Source organism: Artibeus jamaicensis, unplaced genomic scaffold, assembly GCF_021234435.1.
Source record: "Artibeus jamaicensis isolate MK-2021 breed Jamaican fruit bat unplaced genomic scaffold, CSHL_Jam_final contig_687, whole genome shotgun sequence".
NCBI classification, from domain to species: Eukaryota; Metazoa; Chordata; class Mammalia; order Chiroptera; family Phyllostomidae; genus Artibeus; species Artibeus jamaicensis.
The window spans coordinates 1,406,135-1,429,980 of record NW_026521925.1 but is presented as its reverse complement, the minus strand read 5'-3'; the positions used below and the strand labels follow the sequence as shown (position 1 = coordinate 1,429,980).

General features: G+C 42.2%; 1 protein-coding gene across 5 annotated transcripts; it reads left to right on the top strand.

The window, feature by feature from the left end:
* Positions 1-5,245: 5,245 nt before the first annotated feature.
* HNRNPF (heterogeneous nuclear ribonucleoprotein F) lies at positions 5,246-22,603 on the top strand. Of its 5 annotated transcripts, none has more exons than XM_037131346.2 (5): positions 5,286-5,327; positions 15,142-15,401; positions 16,153-16,289; positions 17,458-17,516; positions 20,091-22,603. In XM_037131346.2, the coding sequence occupies exon 5, from the start codon at positions 20,142-20,144 to the stop codon at positions 21,384-21,386; it is 1,245 nt and encodes a 414-aa protein (XP_036987241.1). In that variant the 5' UTR covers positions 5,286-5,327; positions 15,142-15,401; positions 16,153-16,289; positions 17,458-17,516; positions 20,091-20,141; the 3' UTR covers positions 21,387-22,603. The 5 variants fall into 5 exon arrangements, with proteins under 5 accessions (XP_036987243.1, XP_036987241.1, XP_036987240.1 ...); XM_037131345.2 differs by lacking the exon at positions 5,286-5,327 and adding an exon at positions 5,339-5,707; XM_037131344.2 differs by lacking the exon at positions 5,286-5,327 and adding an exon at positions 13,795-13,957.
* Positions 22,604-23,846: the final 1,243 nt, after the last annotated feature.

Sequence of the window (23,846 nt, the reverse complement as noted above, 5' to 3'; positions counted from 1 at the left end):
ACCCTCTTCCGGCAGGGCAGGCACCCAGGAAATAAGGGGTGGGACTTCCTCAAAGGAAAAATAGCCCTACTCCAAGAACAGGCCACTGTACTTCTCTCTGAAATGCACCAATCTTTACACATTGGTCCGAAAGCTCTGATGAGGTTTCTAGACCCCTTGTTTATTCATTCCACTCTTCTCCAAGCCATGAAGGAAGTCTACTCTAAATGTGCCATTTGTTCCAAGATATCTGCCCAGGGAGGAATGAAGCCTCAAGTTCCAGGCCATCAACTACGTGGATACCTCCTGGGACAGGATTGGCAGGTCGACTTTACGCACATGCCTCCTCATAAGAAATTCCGCTACCTTTTAACTTTTGTTGACACGTTTTCAGGTTGGATTGAGGCCTATCCCGTGACAAGAGAAACAGCAGATATGGTAGCCGACTTCCTCCTCAACCACATTATCCCACAATTTGGACTGCCCTCCTCTATCCAGTCGGACAACGGCCCAGGCTTCATCTCCCAAATCATCCAGCAGGTCTTCACCTCCCTTGGCATCACCTGGAAGCTGCACATTCCTTATCATCCCCAGTCTTCTGGTAAAGTAGAACAGGCTAAGGGCATCCTGAAAACCCACCTAACCAAACTTACCATAGAAACCAGAAATTCCTGGCCCTCTCTGCTCCCTCTGGCCCTTACTCGAATACAGGCAGCCCCACAGGAACCAACAGGACTTAGCCCTTTCGAACTACTGTATGGCCACCCTTTCCTTATTAACCATAACCTGCCAGTATATACTCCCCCTCTGGCCTCCTATCTGCCTTATCTTTCTCTCCTCCATCATCTTCTCCATGAACACGCTGACAGAGTTCTTTCTCTGGTGGGGGGGGGGTGTCTCGAGACAGGTCCAGCCACTCCTATAGCCTAGAGACCAGGTATTACTCAAGGAGCTCTGACCTGGACCACTCCAGCTCAAGTGGATGGGGCCCCATAGTGTTATTCTAACCACTCCCACAAGCAGTGAAACTAGTGGGTCAGCCAGTGTGGGTCCACCTCTCCTGCTTTAAGCCAGCCCCCTGCCTCAAGAAAGTGGTCAGCACAGCTCATAGGAGATATCTGAGTCCACTTTACTTGAACACCAGGTTCTCCTAATGAAGTCTCTACAAATCCTCCTTCTCCACTGTTGTAGACTGCTCTGCCTGGTTCTAGGAGTTGTAACTCAACTCTTGTGGCTAAGGATGAGGGACAACCTTTGGAGTGCCAGCCGCAGGAGACAAAGCTTGTCTCTGGTAGCAAAAGCTGCCTGAGTTTCCTCTCCCTGCCCCCAAAGCTTGGTCAGAAGTCAATGACGGGTAAGACTCCTCACAGCGGGGGACAACCTAAGCCACACTCGATCACTTGGGAGGCCTTCATGGAAGGACTTGGGGGGCTGCAACAAAGAGAGAGCAATGGACTCTCGCCCCCCTGGCTTTGACATAGCCTGAGTCCCCATGTTCTCTGGGAGAAGCGCTTCCTGGCTCTAATCCCCTTAAGCCTGAATACCTGTTGGGAAGGGTAGAGCTCCTTGCCTTGCTAGAGCGTGTCCTGGGGAAACATCTGGCACCACAAAGACCTGCTGATAAACCTGTGAAATCTGCTCTGCTAAGAGTGCTTTCATTCATATGTTAAGGGTTTGAGCAAGAAACCCTAAAACTCTGTTCCTGACAGACTCTGACTCATAGTAAGCCCTCAGATTTCTTTGAAATGTTATCTACTCTTTGATCCTCACCGCCCTGTATTCCTGTGTATTAGAACCCAACAAAAGACCCTGGAGGAGGGCGCTCAAGGCCCTTTTTCTCAGAGAAACTGGCTGCAGCTGGCCTTTGTCTCCCCTGAGAAACTGGCCACTCCTCCCCACCAAGCAGATCATATCATGTCTCAGTCATAATTATTCTCATCCATGGCACACAGGGGGACTTGCAAAGAAAGTTGCCCCCACACTTCTTCTTGCTTACCCATGCCTGTCAAAAACCCCTCCTAAACTACAAAGCAAATACATTTGGAGGTTCTTCCTATGTGAAATATATAACAAAGATGGATGGGTAATTTTTCACCCTGTCACTTCTGCAGACTACCCTCCCTCTGCTTGCTCTACATCCATCCTTCTCTCTGCTCCTAAAAGTAGCTTTAGAGGGCTAGATGGCTAGACTGCCCCAAACGGATGACACACTCTCTGCTTCCTCTACGATCAGATGGATGGTAATTGCAAACTCTGGCCAGACATATATGGAAGCTGCCCCTACTACTATTGCAAATACCATAAATGGAGTACTCTCCAGCCATGGCGCTTTACCATTTATGACCCATGGGACTCCAAATGGAAGCAGGGAGTGAAGGGAAACTACACCAAAGCCTCTCATATTCGCATCCCCAGAGTTCCATTGAAATATACCAAACTGCTGTTTCAGGACCATGGAATAAAACCATATTAACACATGAACAATCCTTGCAAAACACTGATCCGACAAGTAAAGGAGAGTGACCCTTTCTCTTGGCTAAACCTCATACACCAAAGAATTCAACTCTTCAATATCACTGACATAGAAAACGTTATCGACTGTTTCCTATGTGCTTTTCTTGACCACTCCCCTATTATGGCAGTCCCCATACCCACTCCTCTCAAGGTCATGAATTCCCCAACACCTTTTTTCCTAAAAGACGTACCTCTTTCAAAACATAATGAACAGTCCCAAAGTATGTTATACTACTGTGGGTACTTCCTCCTGCAACCCGACCATGCAGATATTAGAAACCACCACCAGCCCCCCAGGTATGTTTTTCTGGTGCAGTGGAACACTGCTGCGGACCATTAACTCCTCCTCAGACTTCCCCTGCTTCCTGACTGTGCTGACCCCACAGCTTATGCATTATGGAGAAGGAGAGCTCAGGAACAAACTAACCAGGCATAAAGAAAAACAAGCTGTCTTCCTGCCCATACTAGTAGGTCTAACCTTCACCACAACCCTGGCAACAGCTGGGATAGGCAGTGCTGGGTTAAGAAACAGTCTCCAAGCCACTCACCAGTTACGGGCTGAGTTGGAGCAGGCCCTTGGTGCCTTTGCCACCTCTCTAGCATCTTTGCAGAGACAGATAACCTCGGTAGCACAGGTTGCCCTCCAGTACCACAGAGCTCTAGACCTACTAACAGCAGAAAAAGGGGAAACATGTCTCTTCCTGCAGGAACAGTGCTGCTTCTACATGAATGAGAGCGGCATAGTAGAAAATGTTAATACCCTACAGAACCTCAGAGACAAATTATGCTGATACCCCACCACTCTTGAAACAATAACACCATGGTGGTGTTCCCTACTCTTTACCATCCTTGCCCCAGTCCTAGGGCCAGTCATAATAATCTGCATACTATTAATGCTTGGCCCATTTCCTGAGATTCCTCCAGGAAAGAATTATCGAAGCCTCCCAGGTTACCTGTAACCAGATGCTGCTTCAGGCCCAAACCTACTCACCCCTCCCTGACGAACCAGAAACAGCCGACCTCTAGCCCCTCCCCTCCACGCAGTCCTGAGGGCAGGAAGTAGCCGGATAAAACACGGCACCCCTTATCCTATCAAAGAGGTTGGAATATCAGGATGGGCAGGGTAGGACAAAATGGCGGCTGACGTCAAACCAGGGAACCAGAGTGACAGGCTTTACCAAAATGGATATCCGCATAGCAACCTGAGCCTGAGGAAAACCACCAATGCAATATTGCCACTTTGTTCAAAGGGGACCAATCAATCCCCAGTTCCCACAGAGAGCCTACAAAAATAAAACCCCACCACATTCCCTGCTCAGGCGGAGGCTTCTTTGGCCTTGCACTTTGCACACCATAGAATCTTGCCTGGGTGTGCAAACCCCAATAAAGCTCTATAGTGACTGACTGTGTGGCTGATTGGCATTTTTTCCTCTGTGGAGCCTAAGAAAACCTTTCACAAACCATTACTGCATGAAATGTTAAAGGACTTAGTTTAGAAAAATATCAAAATTATGAACAATAAAATGGCAATACATACGTACTTATCAGCAATTGAATCTAAAGAACAAATGAAGCAAACAAGAAAAACAGAATAATGGATAAGAAAGGGTTTTGATAGTTGCTAGGTGGAATGGGTGTGTGGGGAAATGGATGGAAGAAGTAAGGGGATTAAGAAGTGCAAATAGGCCCAGGCTAGTGTAGCTCAGTGGATTGAGTGCAGGCCTATGAACCAAAGGATCTCAGTTAGATTCCCAGTTGGGACACATGCCTGAGTTGCAGGTCAGTTCCCAGTACAGGAAGCAACCACATGTTGATGTTTCTTTTAGTGTCTCTCTTTCCCTTCCCTTCTAAAGATAAATAAAAATCTTTTTTTTTTTTTTTAAAGTGCAAACAGGTAGGCACAGAATAGCCATGGGGATGTAAACTACAGTATAAGAAATGGGGTAGCCAAAGAAACTTTTATGACCAGTGGACATGAACAATGGCGGGGGTATCACCTAAGGGAGTGGGGGGTACTGGGTGGAGTGGGGCAAAGGGAGAAAAATTGGGACAACTGTAACAGCATGTTCAATGAAATATAATTAAGAAAACATCAAAAACTTTTCTGCTTATGGTGAATACCTTGATTTTATTTTTATTCAGTTTTTTATAAAATCATAAAAATTAACAACTATGGGGGGTGTAGAGTTGGCAGAGGTTATAGCAGGATAAATGATAATAGAAAAATACAGTAAAAACTTAAAATATATTATTAACTCTAGAACATATCACGTCCTCCACTGCCTCACGTGTGTTAGTCATTTCCAGCCAGACTGGGCTCAGATGCTCTGTAATTGAAAACCCTACATTCCCCAAGTCACCTTCAGAGGCTTTGGAGATTCTTAGGCCAAGTGAAAATCAAGTAAGCAACCTCAGTCAACCTCGCTAAATCAGGGTCGCTTTTATCCGTCTCCACTTTCTCAATTCCCCTTTTCTTCCTCTGCAGGAAACGGCTCTTATTTCTCTTCTCATGTTGGTCTTCAACCCAAAAGTACTTTGGATTCATGTTTGGGAGCGGGGCCAGGGGTCAGACCGCCACCAAAATCTCCCAGTATCTTCAGGGACTCAAAAGCAGTTCCGAGAAGCTTTGAATGCCCCATTCCAGCTTTCTGGCAGCCCGCCATTCCCCTTAGTGCCCTGCCCCTTTGGTAGGCCCGCCCTCTGCGCTACTGACCAATCCCCGGTTACGCTTTCGACGGGGCTTAGTTGCGCCCCTGAGGTCCCGCCCCGCTGCGGTCGCTGCATCTTCCGGTCCCGTGGTAGAAGTTGGACGGCTTTGCGTCTTTCTGGAAAAGGTGGGGTCCGTGGGGAAATCGATCAAGTTTCGCGCCGGCGGCCAGAAACGGGGTGGGGTGCGGGTTCCCGAGACCGCTGTTCCTGGGTGCTGTGGCGCAGGGAAGATTAGGGACCCAGCTTACTTAGAGCAGCGGCACTTGAAGGGTTGCGTGCGCCTGCAGGGCGCGAGTTCTGGACTCCGGCCTGCTGTACTCCACACCTACTGGGAGCCCCGCCCAGGGCGCACTCCAGAGGTTTCCATGGTGATGGTAAACAAGTCTCAACTGCCTCAACTACAACTGCCAAGTGCCCCGGGTTCCACCCTACTCTAGGTGTTCAAAGGGACCACCGAGGTGCCGGATGTGAAGTAGAGCGGGAGCGTGGAGACTCGGAGCCCGAGGTGAGGGGCGGGAAGAGTCAAAGGTCGGAAGCCGCACACCGGGGACCGACCGGAGACTGGGCCCGTTGGGGTTGGGGGTGTCAGGGCTGCGATTTGGAATCCGGAGAGGCAGGATCTGAGGTCAACGGCCACCCTGGTGCGGTGCTAATCAGTGAGACTGGACCTCCTGCTGGTGGGGACTGAGGGTCTGAGATTTGGGGGCTGAGCCGGCGGAGTCTGAGGTCAAGGACCGCACGCTCACATAGCCACCGGAGGCTGAGTCCCCTGGGGGTAAGGGTGGTGGGGCAGAGATTTTGTTTAGAAAGAGGTGGGCCTGAGATCAAGGGCCTTACACTCGGGTACTAGATATTGGGCCCGAGGTTTGGGGTTCGGAGAGGTAGGTCCTGCAGAGAGGAAGGGAAGGAGGGCCTGAGCTCCCCTACCAGGAGTAAGGGCACCGGGCGAAAGTCAGAGAGAGAGTTTGCTTAACAATAAGAGTGGTTCCTCCATGCGGCTGGAAGCCCCGGGGGGTTGTAGTAGAAAGGTTGGGGCTGACTCCTCCCCTTCCACGTTCCCGCTTGCCCAGCCTCCACTTTCGGTCTTTGCTGCGTTCCTCTTTCTGCGGTGTGTGAGCCCTAAGCGCCTGTCTACGTTTGTCTCCTGAGCGGAGAAGTATTGGCTGAACCTTTTTGTTTTTGTCATGGTCTTTGCCTGGTGACCACACTTTTTCTGAGTGAGCTTGGTTAATTGGCTGTTTCTTTTTATTTGTCTTTTATCTTTGAATATTTGTTGATTCTTGACTCTACCTAAGAAACTTCTGGACTCTTGGCGCTAGCGCTGCGCCCTCTGCCCTCTCTACCTTGCATAGTTCACTGAAGGTGGCGGGGCAAGACGCGGTGTCCTTCACCTACCCTAGTTTTTTTATGGAAACGGTTGGGAGGCCCTCAGGCCAGAAGGCCCCTCCCCCCACCCCCCCCCGGGCATCTGCGCAAGTGCTGCTCGGCGTCAGGCCGCGGCCGGCCTCTCACACAGCGGCATTCGCAGTAGTTTCCTTCCCTTGGAGACCCGAGGACAAACGAACGCGCTCCCCTCTTTATTTTTACAACTGTTTGGGGTGAGGGGGGGGATCTTGCCGGCAGATGCGTAGTGAGAGAGAAGCCCGCGCGAGGTAGCGCGCTGACGAGTGACTCTGCGTCACGGCAGCTTCCTGGAACCGCGCGGGCTGGCGGGCGACGGAAGTGCCACAGTTTACGGGGGCGGTCTTTGCCTGTCTGAACCTGTTGGAGCAGGGAGAATTTTGAAGGCTGCAAATAATCTTTTAACCCAAAATACCATCGAAACTACTGGTCTTAATGTAATTATATTACTTTCAGTCACGTTTTTAAAAATTAACTATTTCTGAATTTCTAGTAATGAAAATACCTTGGGTTTTCCTGCTAGTCAAAAAAAATGCATTAGGCTCTATCAGGGAAAAGTGGTGTTTTCTAGAAAAGATATTTTTCACTGTAAAGTAAGTGAATATTTGGAGAGGGTTGCTGTATCACTAATGTTAAGCAAGTTCATCCTTGGATTTGGGGGTTCGCATGCTCCTATATTTTTTCACATTGATTAGGTTTGTTATTTCCGTGTTGTGATCCTGTTTATATACTTTTTAACTGACAACTGACTGGTTTTTCACTTGAGTATTGTTACAAAGCTCCCATTAAACTATCAAGTAAATATGTGAATTGACTTAAGGGAAAAGATTGATTAAATGGACAAGTGAGTGAGTTTTTGTACATGGCCAAAACCGTCAAGGTGAGTGTGTGGAGACAAGGTTCCCATCAAAGTAGGTGCCTGGAAGGGTTGCAGAAATGGGAGTGGGGAACCCTTACAGGAGATAACTTTATGCCAACCTTCCCTCATTCTGAACTCTGGCACTCACAATTTTTAAAGCCACACTAATTGACCCTTACTGAGTCCATTCACAGAACTGGGTGTTTTACTAATCACATGTAACATTTTCTAATAACATGTTCATGAGCAGGTTATAAGGGAGTATTGCTACTATTCCCATTTTACAGATGAGACAGTGGAAACTGGGAGGCAAGAATTCACTTCTCCAGTGGGACTAGGACTTAGATCTTTCTGTCAGGGACAACTGCCAGGGCTCCTGCCCCGATCTGGTTACCCTGAACCCCAGGGTACTTGTGGAAGACAAAAGGCAGGGCAGAGGGAGAATCAGGCTCAGCTAAGACCAGCCTGGCTAAATACAGCAAGCACATCCCAGGCATAATAAGATTTTTATCCATAAGTCAACTTGTATTTCTAAGGACCTTTAAAAATACAACCATGATACCATTACACCCAAAGAGATAATTCCTTAATATTAACAAATACCAAGTGTTCAAATATAACTGCTTGTTTAGTAAGTATTTTTGTAAAGCTGGTTTGTTTGAATTGGGATTCAAATAAGGTTACAGTTTATGTTTGGTAGGTTATAATCTTTTAAATTGTTTTAACCCAAAGCAGTCCTGTCCAATAGAAATAAAATGCAAGCTACATAGGTAATAATTTACTGTATATCCAGAATATTGATTACATTTTAAAATTGTTTATCATGCTTTTTTCAAACAAAGCTTTCAGAATCCAGTGTATACTTTGTTATTTACAGCATGTGTTTGTACCATCCAAGTGACTGCCTCATTAGTGATGATGTACAATGAGGTTGCTCTACATTCTTAAAACATCTTGTTGACAAATCGGGTTGTGTGTCATGTAGAGGTCTTTCCTGACACTGTGGGTTTTTCTGATTGCATTCCGGTGGTGGCATTTGATCTCCGTATTCTGCATTTACTGTAAAATGTCATTTACCTCTAAAGGCTGTTAGGATTCCGTTGAGATTTTTTTGTGTGGAAAAAAAATACTTCGTTTGAGGTGCTATGTTCTCCTGCCAGAGGGCACATAGTGATGTTCCTTTGCCCTTTATGATGTTAGCAGCTGTTGATGGTTATTCCCTAGATCCATTGTTTTGTCAGTGTTTCCAAATTAGTGGATATTTTAAGTGTTATTTATTAGCAGGAACACTTCTGGAGAAAGGAAATTTTAAGATGTACTTCATAAAAGGCAGGTTTTATTATTTTTTCCTTATGTTTATCAATATCCAGCATAATGAACTGAATCCCTAGCATGTGCCAAAGATAATTTTTCTGGTATTGTAAATTCATGGATTTTAGCATACAGGATGTGTTTTAATACACAGCAGGTTTTATTCTCTTTGCTCAATTATCTAATTTTTGGCCAGTGGGAGCCCTTCAGGTTAGTTCTTGGTTTCCTTGGTTTAAGTGGATCCACCAAAGTTTAACTGGAACACTAGTAATGGGCAATTGGGTTGTTTATAGACTTTCCTATTAGACATGGTGCTGCAGTGAATAGCCTTTGTAGGTGTCTTCACCTTTTTGACTATAAGAGCTGAACCATTTAGTATTTCCACAAGCAGTATTTGAGAGCACCTACTTATTATTTACAGTTTTGCCAAGGAAATATGTTAGGAAACATTATTTTTGCCAATGTGATAGGTATTTTAAATGTTAATTCATTTGAAATTTTAGTTTATCATTTATGGATGAGATTGAGCACCATCTTTTCATGTTTAAGCTCTTTTTGTTTGTATTGTTGGACATTTTCCCCACTTTTTCATTGGTATTTTTGCTTAGCTTATATTGTTCTTAGCCATGCATAAGAGACTTGGTTTTTTAATGTAATCAGATTTTGTGATATTTCCCCATATTCTGGTTTTTTTTGGTCATGGTCAGGCAAGTTTTCCTTACTCTCACTTTATACAGCGATTTTTCTGTTTTCTATTACTATTATTTAGAATGTTTCTTAGCATTTCTCCTAAAACATGAAACATTCTTAACTCATTTTGCCTTCATTAATATGACAGTGTGATTAACTTTGAAATGATGAACTACAATTGCATTTCTGGAATAAACCCAACTTGGTCATGATGTAGTATTACTTTATGTATTGTTGGATTTGGTTGGTTAATATTTATTTAGGATTTTTTTTATGAGTTCATTAGTCTGTGTAACTTGATAAACTAATTCTAAAACTTAATGGAAATGTACATCACAATGTAAAAATTCAGATGCAAACAGCTTTATAAGCTGTTAAAAAACCCATGTGGTGTCAGGCTAGGAAAAACAGGAACTAAACTGAGATAATTACAGGCAGGCAGGGAGATGAGAGACTAGAATGAGAAATTCTAAACTCCTTTTAGCTTTCTCTTGACAGTATACCTTCCTTTTCAAAAATCCTCACCTGGCACAAAAATTACAAATTCCTATCACACTCTTATTTTAGCATATTTTAATATATTTTGATTAACTCAGTACACCCAAAATATTTCAACATGTAATCAGCATTTTAAAATTGATTTTACATTCTTGTGTGTGTGTACACACATATACACTTACACGTGTGTGTATATTCATTTCATTTATTTTTAGAGAGGGGGGAAGGGAATGAAAAAATAGGGAGAGAAACATCAATATGGGGTTGCCTCTCAGGGGTCCACTACTGGGGACCCAGCCCACAACCCAGGCATGGGCCCTGACTGGGAATCAAACTGGTGACCCTTTGGTTTTCAGGCTGGCAGTCCACTAAGCCACACCAGCCAGGGCCACATTCTTGTTCTAATCTTTGCAATTCAGTGTGCATTTTATCCAGCACATCTCAATTTGTTCTTGCCACATTTCAAGTGCTCAGTAGCTACTCCTGGCTAGTGGCTACAATATTTTTATTCTCTATACCTTGTTCTTTTTCCAAAGTAGTTTCTTTCTGTACTTCAAATGTAGGAGTTTCACCAACATGTGCCTTAGGTTGTGTCTTTAAAATGTCTGTTGAGAACTATACAATTTATCTTAAGCCAGGAAAATGGCCTTCCATTCTTTATCCATTTTCCAAAATTTTCTCTTGTCTCTAATTACATCTTTTTCTCCTGAGGTCTTTGTTATTCATGTCATTTCTCATGCCCCATGTTATATTTAATGCCCTCCAAATTTGATATCCTTTTCCCCCTTATTTCTATGTGTTTTTTGAGATTTTTGTTTGGTTTTTTGGGCCACTGTCTTTTTCATTCAGTTCATTACTTTTAAATTTGAAACTCAATTTTTAGTACATACCAGAAAGTTTTTTTAATTCTGTAATTATTTGAAAGTGCTTGTTATTTTTTTTTGATTGGTACTTATTCATTGCTATTTTATCCCCTTTGAGTTTTTTCTGTTAAGATATTTATAGTTTTGCCCAGCACTTCTTGTTCTTGAAAAATGCTGTTCTAAGCTATTTTCCTGTGTATGATATTCTTCCAGATGTTCGAATCCTCTCTCAAGTATATTGTCGTGTTCTTTTCCTCCGCTTGTCTGTTTTCCATTCTCCCAGGACAGTGTGCTGTGGTGCCTAGGCAGCTGCCAGCATTGAGCACAAGGTGTCTGCTCTCCACTGAGCCCCAGGAGGAAGTTCTTAGGCTCCCTGAAGGACACCTTCCAGAGGAGGCTATGGGCATATATTCCCTTGATCTCCCCGGAGGCCATAACGGTAACCCACAGGCCACCTGAGGCCTTCTGCCCAGCTCTATAATCTGACTACTTGCCCATCCCAGAAGCTACTTGCTTTCAGGGAGAGAGCTACTGGAAAGTTGGTGGGGGGCAAGTAATTGGGAGATTACCTTCTTAGCAATTGTATTTTCTTTAGCAAAATATCTACCCCACCCCCATTCTTAGGTAGGCTAGAATCATATTTTCTACTATGGGGTGAGCAATACCAATTAATTTAGGTGATGAAATTCTCCCCTCAATTGAGAATGGATTTTACCTTTAGCAATGGAAGTCTAATAGTTTTTCTTTTTATGAAAATTATTTAGTGTATATATTTTTTCTCTGCAAAGTGAAATCAGTAATATGTATCAGTGATTTTCCAGCCAATGTGCTGCAAGAATTTTTAAAACATGCAGTAACCAGCTAGGCAGGGGAACTAACCTCTTTTCCCATATATTGTCAAATTAAAAAATGACAACAGCCACCACAATAGACATCTGGTGTGAATAAATCTAAATTAATACCTTTTCGGGGGGTGCCGTGGAATTTTAGTACTGCAATTAGTTTGTGTGCCATGAAATGAAAAAGGTTGAAAATCATTGATATAGATCAATGACTGTCCCATATTGGTAGCTATTAGCCACATGTGGCTCGTAAGCACTTGAAATGTGGCCAGTCCAAATTGATCTGGACTGTAAGTGTAAATACAGGATTTTAAGATTTAGTATGAAAAAATGTGAAATGTATCGATTTTTATATAGCCTGTTTAAATAATACTTTTTGGTTATATGAAATTATTTTAAATCAATGAAATTTAAAAATATGTAGAGAGCAGTGGTTGCTTGTTCTGTTGGACAAAAATTAATCCCTTATGTTAATTTAAATACAAGCATTATAGATATAATTTACCTGACAGCACATACACTATTTTTGTTTTTAAGTTAACACAGTTTTGAGAAATAAAGACTGAGGAAAAAGTTATTACCCCAGACTTAGGTGTACTAAGTAATCTAGAGGGCCTAATAATTAAAATAAAAAACAGCTTTCCTATTGCTTACAGATCATGACATACCTACCCCCTTTGATGGATAAAAATGTAACAGCAATGAACACTTAAAAAGTTAATAATGTATTTAATGATTTATCTACACCTCTTGTCTTAGGTAGCTTTGTGTTTTAAACATGGTATGTTGGGCAAATTAGATAAGCGTTCTCACACTTAAGGTATGTAAGCCCTTTGAAATTTTTAGACACAATTTCTTGTCTGCATTTTTTTTTTAAGTTGGTTCAGACCTGCATCTCAAGTTAGATAGCAAGAAATACTTAAAAGCCACTAAACTGGGACTTTAAATTGCTGGCTTAGAAAAGACTTGAGGTTTCCAGTATAATTTCTAGTAGAGCAGGAAACCGTAACAGATAGGGGTCTGGATTCTGCTCACATATTACTCCCTTGACAGGCAATTGCTTCTTCCTCAGAACTATCTGCTCAAGTGGAAAACAGACATGAGCAGCAGAAATGATATCTAAAATTCTCTTGTGGGTTTCATAAGAAAATACAAAGATTAAAAGGATTTACCACAAAATAAAAATATTTATGGGAAGCAACCAAAATTAAAACATCCTGGCAAAGGGTTGCATTTTAAAATTATAAAGAATTTGAGCAAACTCCAGGGGAAATAAGTAGGATAATATATTGTACAAAGAAAATAATATGGTCTTCTAGCTTTTACTTCTGAAACTTTAGCTACCTATGCATGGCTTCTGGTCTTCCAGAATGAAACCCCATTGTAATGGAACCCCATTGTAAGTTAATTCCCATTTCCTAGTTTTTGGTCATTTCAGAATTTACCATCAGACATGCATTTTTTTATTGTTTGTTTTTCACTTTACACAGGATGGCTACATTTTGAGTCCTATCAACTAGCTTCAACAATTAACAATTATGGACAAATTTTTCCTATATCTCCCATCTACTTCAGATAGTTTTGAAGCAGATCCCAGTCATCACACTACTTCATCCACAAATACTTGAAAGTGCATTTCTAAAAAATATTTTTAGAAAATAATTTTTTAAATATATATTTTTTAATATTTTTAAAATATAAAATACAAAACTACAAAATTTATTTTTATTGTTCACTGTTCTGTAGACCTGCATCTTGTTTAACTGCACAGTATGGGTTAATGAATGACTCTAAGCTTGGTTAATTATATCTACTGCACATTTCTCAAATCCTTTCATGTGCCTCAATTTCCACCACAATGTTTCTGTTGCAGGGTATCATTAATTCTTCCAAAACTTGTCTAATTTCTTCCTATGCATCTGTTCTTACCATTCACTTTCCAGGCAGCAGCTAGACTGTTCTGTTGAAAGCAGAAAGTAGAATACATTTTATAATGGAGAATAGAATTTGAAACAATTACAGGATTTCCCATTGGCCTTTAAATTAAGTCCAAAGCACCACCCAACCAGACCTGTGGAGGAAGGATCTCCCTGTTTTCTTCCTTTATTAAGCTTAGCCCTTTTTGCAGGTGTCTTTCAGGTGCCTTCTGTCTTGGCATACCAGGCTCCCCTGTCTGTTCAGTACTTGTTCCTTCGCTGGCAGGAGCCACTATCATGATTAATCAATTATTAACACTCACCTTGCCGGTATCACCCACCGGTTAAACCAACTGCAGCAAACATTCAAACAAAGTAAGTGAGAAAATGCATGCCAGTCATACAAATTACCAAGCATATACTTAGAAAAGGATTTTAAAAAGCAAAATAAATGGTTATGAAGCAGTCAAGGTAGCCATTTCTGTCTACATGTGCTTTCCCAAAACAGGCCAGTTTTGTTTTACTTCTCTTGAATGTGAGTTTTTAATGTCTGTGTCTCACTTTACATGGGATAGCTAGATTTTGAATCCTATCACCCAGCTTCAACAATTACCAATGGACAGTTTTTCTGTACATCCCCATCTTCTTCACTCAAAAGTGTAATTTTGAGGCCAATCCCAGCTATCACACCATTTCATCTACAAATACTTCAAATGCAGTTCTAAATGTTAATTCCTTTGCATTTTAAACATAATTACAATTCTATCATATCTAAAATTAAGTAAACATTTTATAACAAATTTCTAGTTAAATGTCTCAAATTGTCTTGTTTGTTTGGATCAAGAGACATATATTTTATGTACTGTGAATCCTTGATAAGTCTCTTAAATGTCTTGTATCCATAATATCTCCTTGGTTTTTTTCCTTTGGAGCTAGTATGTTGAAGAGTTGATTCATTTGTTTTTTTATAGTTTCCTATAGTCTGGCTTTACAGACTGCGTCACCATATTCTCCCCTATTACCTTCCTCTTTCCCTATAAATCCTATATTTTGGTAATTATTTTTAGTAGATTTTTAAGACTTTAATCAGATGTGTTTGAGTAATGACCGTTTTTGTTTTTAAATATTAACTTTTTATAGTTGACGTGACTCTTAAAGTCACAGCATCTAGTTACAACTAAAATTCTGATTCCTGATATAAAATAGTTACTGCTCGCATAACTGCAATTGACTTGTAATTGTTTTCCATTGTGTTCATTTGGATTAGGATTAAAAGGTTCATAAAATGTAATTCCTTGTTAGGCATAAAGTTTGAAGAATTGCGTGTTTTAAAGTTAAGCTTTTAAAAACAAAAACTACTCGAACTATTTATATGACGTTCCATCTACAAAACAAGGTACCTGAATATACACTAGTTCCCGTTCTAAATTCTTTCTGCCTTAAGAGATTTTTTGTTTTTCTTTTAACGGTTTCTCCTTCCATATAACCTTGTCTACCCTCTCCTCTCCTCCCCTCCGCTGGTACTCTGGACTTTTCCCCACTCGGGCACCTATCCTCAGAACTGAAAACAAGTCTTCCTCGTTGCCTTTCTTCCCTCCGCCTCCCACTTCCTGTGTTGGCCAACCGCGCGGGCCGCTGGGCCGCACCTGCTGGACGCGTTTCTATTGGTGACATCTTGGCGGGCCGGTCGGTGGCACTTCCTCCTTTACACCTCGTGACCCACGTCCGGTTCGCCGCCCTCCCAGTCACGCGGCCTCAGCCTTCGGGACGCAGCCCCGCGCGCCGGCCTTCCGGACTTCAAGACCCCAGACCAGTCTTGGTGAGCCGCCGCGAGCGGACAACCTCCCCCCGGCCCGTTTCCAACCCCCACCCCTGTGATTGGGGCAGTTCTCCCCCACCTCTTCCCCCTTTTTTTCCTTCCCCCTCGCTGCCCCTGGAACTTTCTCCCCACCCCAGGAAGTACCCCCAAGTCGAGCTCTGCCCTAGCCCACGGCGCTGCCAGCTCCCTGCGGGTCCCGGTGAACTCTTTTAGGGATTCCTAGGAGGCCCGCTGGGATCGGGAGCTCTGCCTCCTCCCCTCCAGGCCCAGGAAGCCTGGCGGGAGAAGTCTTAATCCTTTTAACCGATCTTCCTCGGGAGGCCGGAGGAATTCCTTCTGGCATGCCCGCGAGACCTCAGACGCGGATAAGCCCCTCCCACCGCCTGCTCGAGAGGCCTAGGCCCTACTCAGTTACTCCACCACCCCACCCCCACGCGTCCCGGGGAGCAGTTCACCGCCAGCTCTTCCCCACCTCTAGCTCGCTCCGCCCCGGAAGCGGCCGCCGCGCCCGACCGGGCTCTGGATGGGGGGTCTTGGGGTCTGGCTTTACTCTCTGGTGGGTTGACGGAGGCTGTCCCGGCATCCGGTGGAGGCGGAGCGAACTCCTTGTTCCGGGGTGGCTTTACCCCAAGAGCTGCACGTCCGGAATCACTTCTACGCTTCCCGCCGAAATCGCTTTGACGCGGCCTTGGCCGGCTGCGCTTTGGCTTCGGACTGATTTGTACCCGTAACCAGGCAGTTTCGATTTCAGGTTAATAACAGAAGGAGATGCACTTGGAGATTCCTCAGAGCTCTCTGCGTTTTTAAGCGTCGGTTGGAATTGGGGCCCTTTGGCTGTAAACCAGGATCGCTTGATGTAAATAGAAATCGGCCCTGCTTCCCTCAGCGGTAAGTCTTAAAGCGGAAGCGGCAACCATGTGACCCTGAGGCGGCATCTTCCGCGGTATGAAATTTAGAAGTAGAACTTTCGCGAGTAATTACAACATCCAGGACAACCTGGCTGTTTGCGCTGCCAGCTGTAGCTTAAAACTCATTTAAAACGAAGGTGAAAATGCTCTTCGGGTCTCATTGGCACTAGACTGTGAAGGAGGGGAAAGCCCAGCTTTCGCATGAGTTCCTGTCCCTGAACCTTCGAGAAGATGGGAGGTGGGGTTTAAGCCGCCCTCTTTACTGCATAGATAAACCTAATCAGCCCTGGCGAGCCAGGGCGCACCCAGTTTATCTTGATTGGATCTGCTAGAATCCGAATTAAATCCTGTCTAACCAGTAGAGTAAGGAGGAACACATTCAGAAGAGTCCAAATAATATTGTATTAAACTGTAGCAATTCACATTTATGTGGGGGTTTTCCCAAATAGTATCTCATGTGGTAATCACAGAAGGCTAGTAAGACAAGGTAGATAATTACCTGTAACACACAGGCTCAACGGAATTGACTTCACCAGTTTCCGAAACTAATGATGTGGGCATATTCAGCCTTATGTGGAAATGGGCAGTGGTAGTAAAGGTGATTTTCCTGTTGAAAAGCTTATTTCACTATTTCCTCAAATTAAAAGATGAATGTCGGGTCTCAAGAAGTGAAATTACCAAGTAAAACTGGGAAAGAAATTCTTGAGTGTCCCCACCCTGCCACACAGGGATGTTTATGAATTACAAACCCAATTGAACGATTTCTAGCAAACATTCTCTGGAGTCCATTCCAGTGATGATTGGCTGCTCTGGCCCTCCCCTTCCCGGAACTGCCCTTATCTTGTACCTCCATCACCCTCAGTATTTACATTTTCTTACTGCCATTCTAGTTTTGTGTATAGAAACTGGAATTTGAGTTGTCTCCTCTGGGCAAGTGGGAGGTTCCCTGCTGTTACTACCCCATGAGAAGGTAGATCTCTTAAATGCTTGGGGGTGGGCCATATGCGTACTTCAATTAAAACAGCCCCCAGCCCTGCTTTATTTCTGGGAAGAAGGCAGCTCTGAACTTAGGCCAGCTCTGTGACCTGCTCTCATTGCTCTGATGAATGCTTGGGCACTGAGGCAAGGTGGCCGTATCTCTTTTTTAGGACAATTGGTACCTACCAGGAGTGTCGCCGACTGTTGGATCTCCCCCTTGTTCTTTAAGGTGAGCTATTTTAAAAGTAATTTCTCAATTTACAAATACAGGAATGTGAAGTAAAGGATGTGTTTGTCACTATCTTTAAATCTAACATTTAGCAGAACTGAGCTCTTTAGAGTTCACATATCTTAAGTACTGTTAAGTCTCTACAAATAATCAAAAAGTAGAGGATTCTAAAAGTAAAAGGTGAGAATTTTTACTTTTTGTGCTGTTTAATTGCATAATTATAATAAATGTATGTTCTTTTATGCTTCCTGCGTATCTTTCTCAGACTAAATAAACTGCCATAATCTAGAGGGAGATAATTGACCCGCCCTCACTGGGCCGTTCGTTAAATTAATCCTGCTAATCTTCAGCCTACTGTGCCCTGGGGGTTAGGCATCAGTGACCAAACAGACACAGCTTATCCCTGTCTCCCAATGTACTTTTGAGACACGTTTTAAATAAAACACAGCAAGCATGCTGTGGGGGCATAGAATTACAAGATTTAGTTTGTATTAGTGGAAGATGTTTTGGAACAGTAGCATATTTGAGCCAGGGCCTTAAAGATTAGTATGATTTAGCTAGACAAGAAGGTTGGGTACAATATGTTTAAAGAGAATTACCATGTGTGTCAATTACCAAGGGAGCAGAGAGCCTGGCACATTCTAGGCACAGAAACAGGAAGTTTTAAAATGGTGGGGATGATAGGAGCTAAGTAATGTGTTTTAGGCCAAAGTTGTAAGATCTTAGAACTCTTTAGGCCTGTGGTTTTCATGCCAGGGAAGACTTGGAATGGGAGAATTTATGAAGAACCTTAACCGGACACTAGCTGCAGATTGGGTTGCAATAAGGGCCAGCTGTTAATGCTTAAAGAGCTTTAAGAACCAGTTCCAAGTATCCTGTAATAGGCTATTAGTATGGGAACTAGAAATATGAGGACAATGCAAAAAGAAAATGACATTTTGGTTATTTATAGCTTGAAGGAATTACCAAGTTTAGGAAAGAATTAACGCTTTTGTGTACTCAACTATAAACCTACTTTTCTTCCCCACGCTGGTAGGACAGTAAGACTTTATTACAAGAGTTACTGACTAGGGCTTATGGGTGTGGTTAGGTACACAGTGGGATCACCTGAGAAAAATAATGCATTGGAATTTGAGACCTTGAGAAACCTCATTTATTACACTGAATATTTAAATTCTGAAAATAATGATGGGTCAAAACATAATTTGGCAATAATTTGTTTTTTCTGCTACTAGTGCAGTTGAGTGTTTCATATGTTTATTACAAATTTGCTCTGTTGGGGGGGCAGTGCTTAAATTACCTAAAATGCTTTCTGGTTTATCCTTTTCTACTAATAGGCCCATATTTCTTTGAAATGCATCTCTTAGGACTGATTTCAATGACTCTGTTATTACACTTAATGTGAAGTGACACTTTCATTAAACACAATTTTCTTATTTTTACATTTATATATTTATATATATAAAAATATTTTTTGGCTCAATACATTTGGGCTCTGCCAGGTAGCTCATTTGGTTAGAGTTTCAACCTAACCAGGTGAATGCATAAATAAGTGGAACAACAAACAAATGTCTCTTTCCCCACATCCTCTCTCTACCTCTGTAAAATATATATATATATCTTATGCATATATTGCTATCTGATGGTTCGATTCCTACTCTTCAGAAAATTTCCCTGCCAGTTGTATTTAACCTTCCCTCTATTTTATCTTGAACTCTGTGTGCTAGATGCCACCTGCATTTTATGACAGCCTATGAGACAGGTACCTCTCACTGTCTAAGGAGTTCATTTTCTTTTTTCGAATCCCTCAATAAAATGTAGCAGTAAATATGTGTACTTTTATATATATGTGAACCCGAGAAGCTTATTTGATTTCTGTATTTGTAGTGCACATAACTAATATTCTGTTGATGGACTTTTGCATATGACTTCAGTTTGGTCTAACTTACTTTGATTTGACACATCACTTCTTTTTGCTTCTGTAGTGTTGAAGAATCTCACTGGAGCTCTAATAAATGAACTACCAAATTTCATCATGAAAAATATCTGGAATAAATATATAACTAAAAAATACCCTTGCTCAACCTAATACTTAGATTCCTCTCTGTTCAATGTACCAAGTTACACTATTCTTCTGCCTTTTACTTTAGCAATAATCTCATCTCTTACCTTCTAGTTCTGAGTTCTCTTGCTGTTTCTGAATGTTGCCTCAATTGATTGTCTTTCCTTCTAGAACTTACAATAATTGACTATTAGAATTTGTAGATTTTTGACATTGTTAAGGCTTTTAGATCATTGTATTGCTCTTCAGATTTTATTCTACATTCTACATAATTTTCTTTTTTTTTTAATTTATTTTTTTAAATTGATTATGCTGTCTACATAACTTTCTCAGTCTGTGTAGTATGTACATTTTTTTGAAAGGCGTGGAAATGACTGTCAGCTCAAATGTATTTGGTATATTTTCAACTTAAGCTTACTCCCTCATATGTGAAAGGGAGAAAACTGTATTTACTGAATATTCTTGTTATAAATATGAAAGGAAAAATTATGTAGTTTTTGCTTTCTTTTCAGCCACAAAAAGCACCAGCTGAGCTTGTTTGAAGTCTGCCCTGACAAGTGTCCATGATGCTGGGCCCTGAGGGAGGTGAAGGCTTTGTGGTCAAGCTCCGTGGCCTGCCCTGGTCCTGCTCTGTTGAGGATGTGCAGAATTTCCTCTCCGGCTGCATAATTCATGATGGGGTCTCAGGCATTCACTTCATCTACACTAGAGAAGGCAGGCAGAGTGGTGAGGCTTTCGTTGAACTTGAATCAGAAGATGATGTGAAAATGGCCCTTAAAAAAGACAGGGAAAGTATGGGACACCGGTACATTGAGGTGTTCAAGTCCCACAGAACTGAAATGGATTGGGTGTTGAAGCACAGTGGTCCAAACAGTGCTGATACCGCCAATGATGGCTTCGTGCGGCTTCGAGGACTCCCATTTGGATGCACCAAGGAGGAAATTGTTCAGTTCTTCTCAGGGTTGGAAATCGTGCCAAATGGGATCACATTGCCTGTGGACCCTGAGGGCAAGATTACAGGGGAAGCCTTTGTGCAGTTTGCTTCACAAGAGTTAGCTGAGAAGGCTCTAGGGAAGCACAAGGAAAGAATTGGGCATAGATACATTGAAGTGTTCAAGAGCAGTCAGGAAGAAGTTAGGTCATACTCAGATCCCCCTTTGAAGTTTATGTCTGTACAGCGGCCAGGGCCCTATGACCGCCCAGGCACAGCCAGGAGGTATATTGGCATAGTTAAGCAGGCAGGCTTAGAAAGGATGAGGTCTGGTGCCTATAGTGCAGGCTATGGGGGCTATGAGGAATACAGTGGCCTCAGCGATGGCTATGGCTTTACCGCTGACTTGTTTGGAAGAGACCTTAGTTACTGTCTCTCTGGAATGTATGATCATAGATATGGAGATGGAGAATTTACTGTCCAGAGTACCACTGGACATTGTGTCCACATGAGGGGGCTGCCATACAAAGCCACAGAAAACGACATTTACAACTTCTTCTCCCCTCTTAGCCCTGTAAGAGTCCATATTGAAATTGGCCCTGATGGAAGAGTAACGGGCGAAGCTGATGTTGAGTTTGCCACTCATGAAGAAGCTGTGGCAGCTATGTCCAAAGACAGGGCCAACATGCAACATAGATACATAGAACTTTTCTTGAATTCCACAACAGGAGCTAGCAATGGGGCATATAGCAGCCAGATGATGCAAGGAATGGGGGTGTCTGCCCAGTCTACTTACAGTGGCCTTGAGAGCCAGTCTGTGAGTGGCTGTTACGGGGCTAGCTACAGTGGCCAGAATAGCATGGCTGGGTATGACTAATTTTGTAGAGCATTTGAGTTATTTTAAATTTTCATAGGCAGCCAAGCAGTGAAAAGCAGTTACTATAGAAAAAGCTGTGGGATCCATTTTGCACCACGAGTTTGTGAAATCTGGATTAAAAAGTTACCTCTTCAGTGTTTTCTCATGTAAACTTTCTTCTGGTCTGTGATATTGAGTAAAATTATTTTCAGCTTTTTTCAGTATTTTGGTAGTGTACTTCAGGTTGATGTTATCTGAGTTAAAGTAGTTTTAAGTACATCAAATGTGGATCTTAACACATCAGAATACATTGGAGAGATGTGATTTTTGGGAAACTCAAGGTGCTAGATCCCTAATTGAAAGAGGAGCATTTCTCATGTTCATTGTAGTTGATTTTTCATTTAAAATCTTTTAGGTTAAGTTTAAGCTTTTTAAAAGTTAGTTTTGAAAATTGAGACACATTACTAATACTGTAGGAATTGGTGAGGCCTTGACTTAAAACTTTCTTTACTGTGATTTCCTTTTGGGTGTATTTTGCTAAGTGAAATTTGTTAAGTTTTTGTTAACTAAACTTTTTTCTTAAAATAAAGACTTTTTCACAATGACTGGTATAGACTATCTACTCACCAAAAAGTATCAAAACAACTGGGTTAATTGAATTCATTTGAATGTTGTATTTTAGTGTGAAGTTTAAAATTATTTAACATCAAATTTTCCTTATATTTTTATAAGGATGCTAAATTTAAAAGTCAGCTTTTAAAAGTATTAAGTATATATGGGTTATAGAAATGAAGACTAGAGACATCCCAAAAAAGTAGGAAAATAGCAGCACGTAGCTAGCCCAGCCTCCTGTAATTTTTGTGCTCTCTTCAGCCCTTCTTGTCATTCATTTTTCATAGCTAGAGAATCTTAGTTTTGAATGCTGCATATGTTATAAGTCATGTTTCAGGGTTCCTGCTTCCCTACCCCACCCCGCCATGTAAAATGTGCTGTTTAAACATTGTTTTTTAAATTTCTAATGGTTATTTTTATAGGGTACACTCCTGGGTTAGCAATTACAGGTGATTACAAGATATACATAATCTCAAGCTTTTAGACCTATCTCCAGAATTGTTAAAAAATTGTCATCTGCCCAGCAGTGTAAAGTAACATCCAAATTCCAGGCAGCTCTGCACATGGCATATTACCATCACTCTTTATGAAATGCACTAAATAAAACCAAGATGCTAAAATGTGAATGGAGTTCATTTTTAAAACAAAGCACAAACTTTTCTTGTTAGCTGCTATTAGTAATTTTCCCAAGTTTATTATCTTCTTTGTCTCTAATAGGTCATATTTCCTAGTTTCACCAATTTAAGGATCATCTGGTATCTTCATTTCAAAGGACTGTTCTCATTTATAGGGAAAATAGTCTTTGATTAAGCCCCCAAGAGTTTATTAAATGAAAGTATATAGGTAGACTGGAGTCTTCACTCCAGCCTTGCTTGAGTTTTACAGGCCCACCTTACCTGCTATCCTTGTCACTAATGTTCTGTAGACTCAGGGCAGCAGCCTCACCTAGGAGTACCATAAGTACCAGAACATGGGTGGGACTATGAAGATTGAGAGAAGAAAGGGTAGTGAGAAATCTAGGGAGCTTTTATAGACTGCACAGAGGGTCTATCTGTTCATGGACTTGCCATGGCTCCAGGTTTCAGGCAGCAGTCTACCACAGGAAAGCAAAGGTCTGGGTTGTGAGGAAGGCTCAGAAACCCCAGCAAAGCACCTAGGAGCTCGCTAAATGTTTAGTTAACGGGGTAGGATTCTGTGGAAGACAAGGACATTCACAAACCCTATAAAACTGCTCTTAAGTTTTGGGTCCAAGTCTGGACTCCAATAATCTGAGATGGGGATGTGCTAGAAGACCCTTAATCCCAAGATGATCCTGAGACCTGGACCGGCAGCCATGACCCCTCTTACTAGGAGAGACTTTGGAGGCCACGCCTAAAGTAGGTGACCTGTAAGCTGATTTTATGCCCCCAAATCTACGAGCTCAGATCAGCTTGCCGCATGTTCTATGGCCCATGAACTGAGTCAAATTGTTAAGGAACCCCAATTAGGAAAAGTGGAATCTCACCTAACCAGAAAGAAAAGCAGTACAAAATGTACTTAATTATTTCAAGTTATACCAAAGAAAAAAAATTTTCAAATTTGCCTTGGCCTGCATGCAAATTGAAATATTTAGCCTCTTAGGAGGAAACATTGCTGACCTGTGTTCTAGAATAAAATGTTTTCAGGACTGACCATGGTATAGGAGGGAGAGCTGTCACTACACAAGGAAGTGGCTATTTTACTAGAAAAACTGGTTGGTATGAATGGACAGGACTCAGCATCTGGGAAATAGCTTGATAAATAGACCAGGGGTATCAAACTCATTTTCACTGGGGGCTACATCAGCTTTGTAGTTGCCTTCAAAGGGCCAACGGCAATTTTACGGCGAGG

What these genes read in the sequence shown, in the direction of transcription:
- HNRNPF (XM_037131348.2), top strand. Translation starts at nt 20,142, where the DNA reads ATGATGCTGGGCCCTGAGGGAGGTGAAGGCTTTGTGGTCAAGCTCCGT.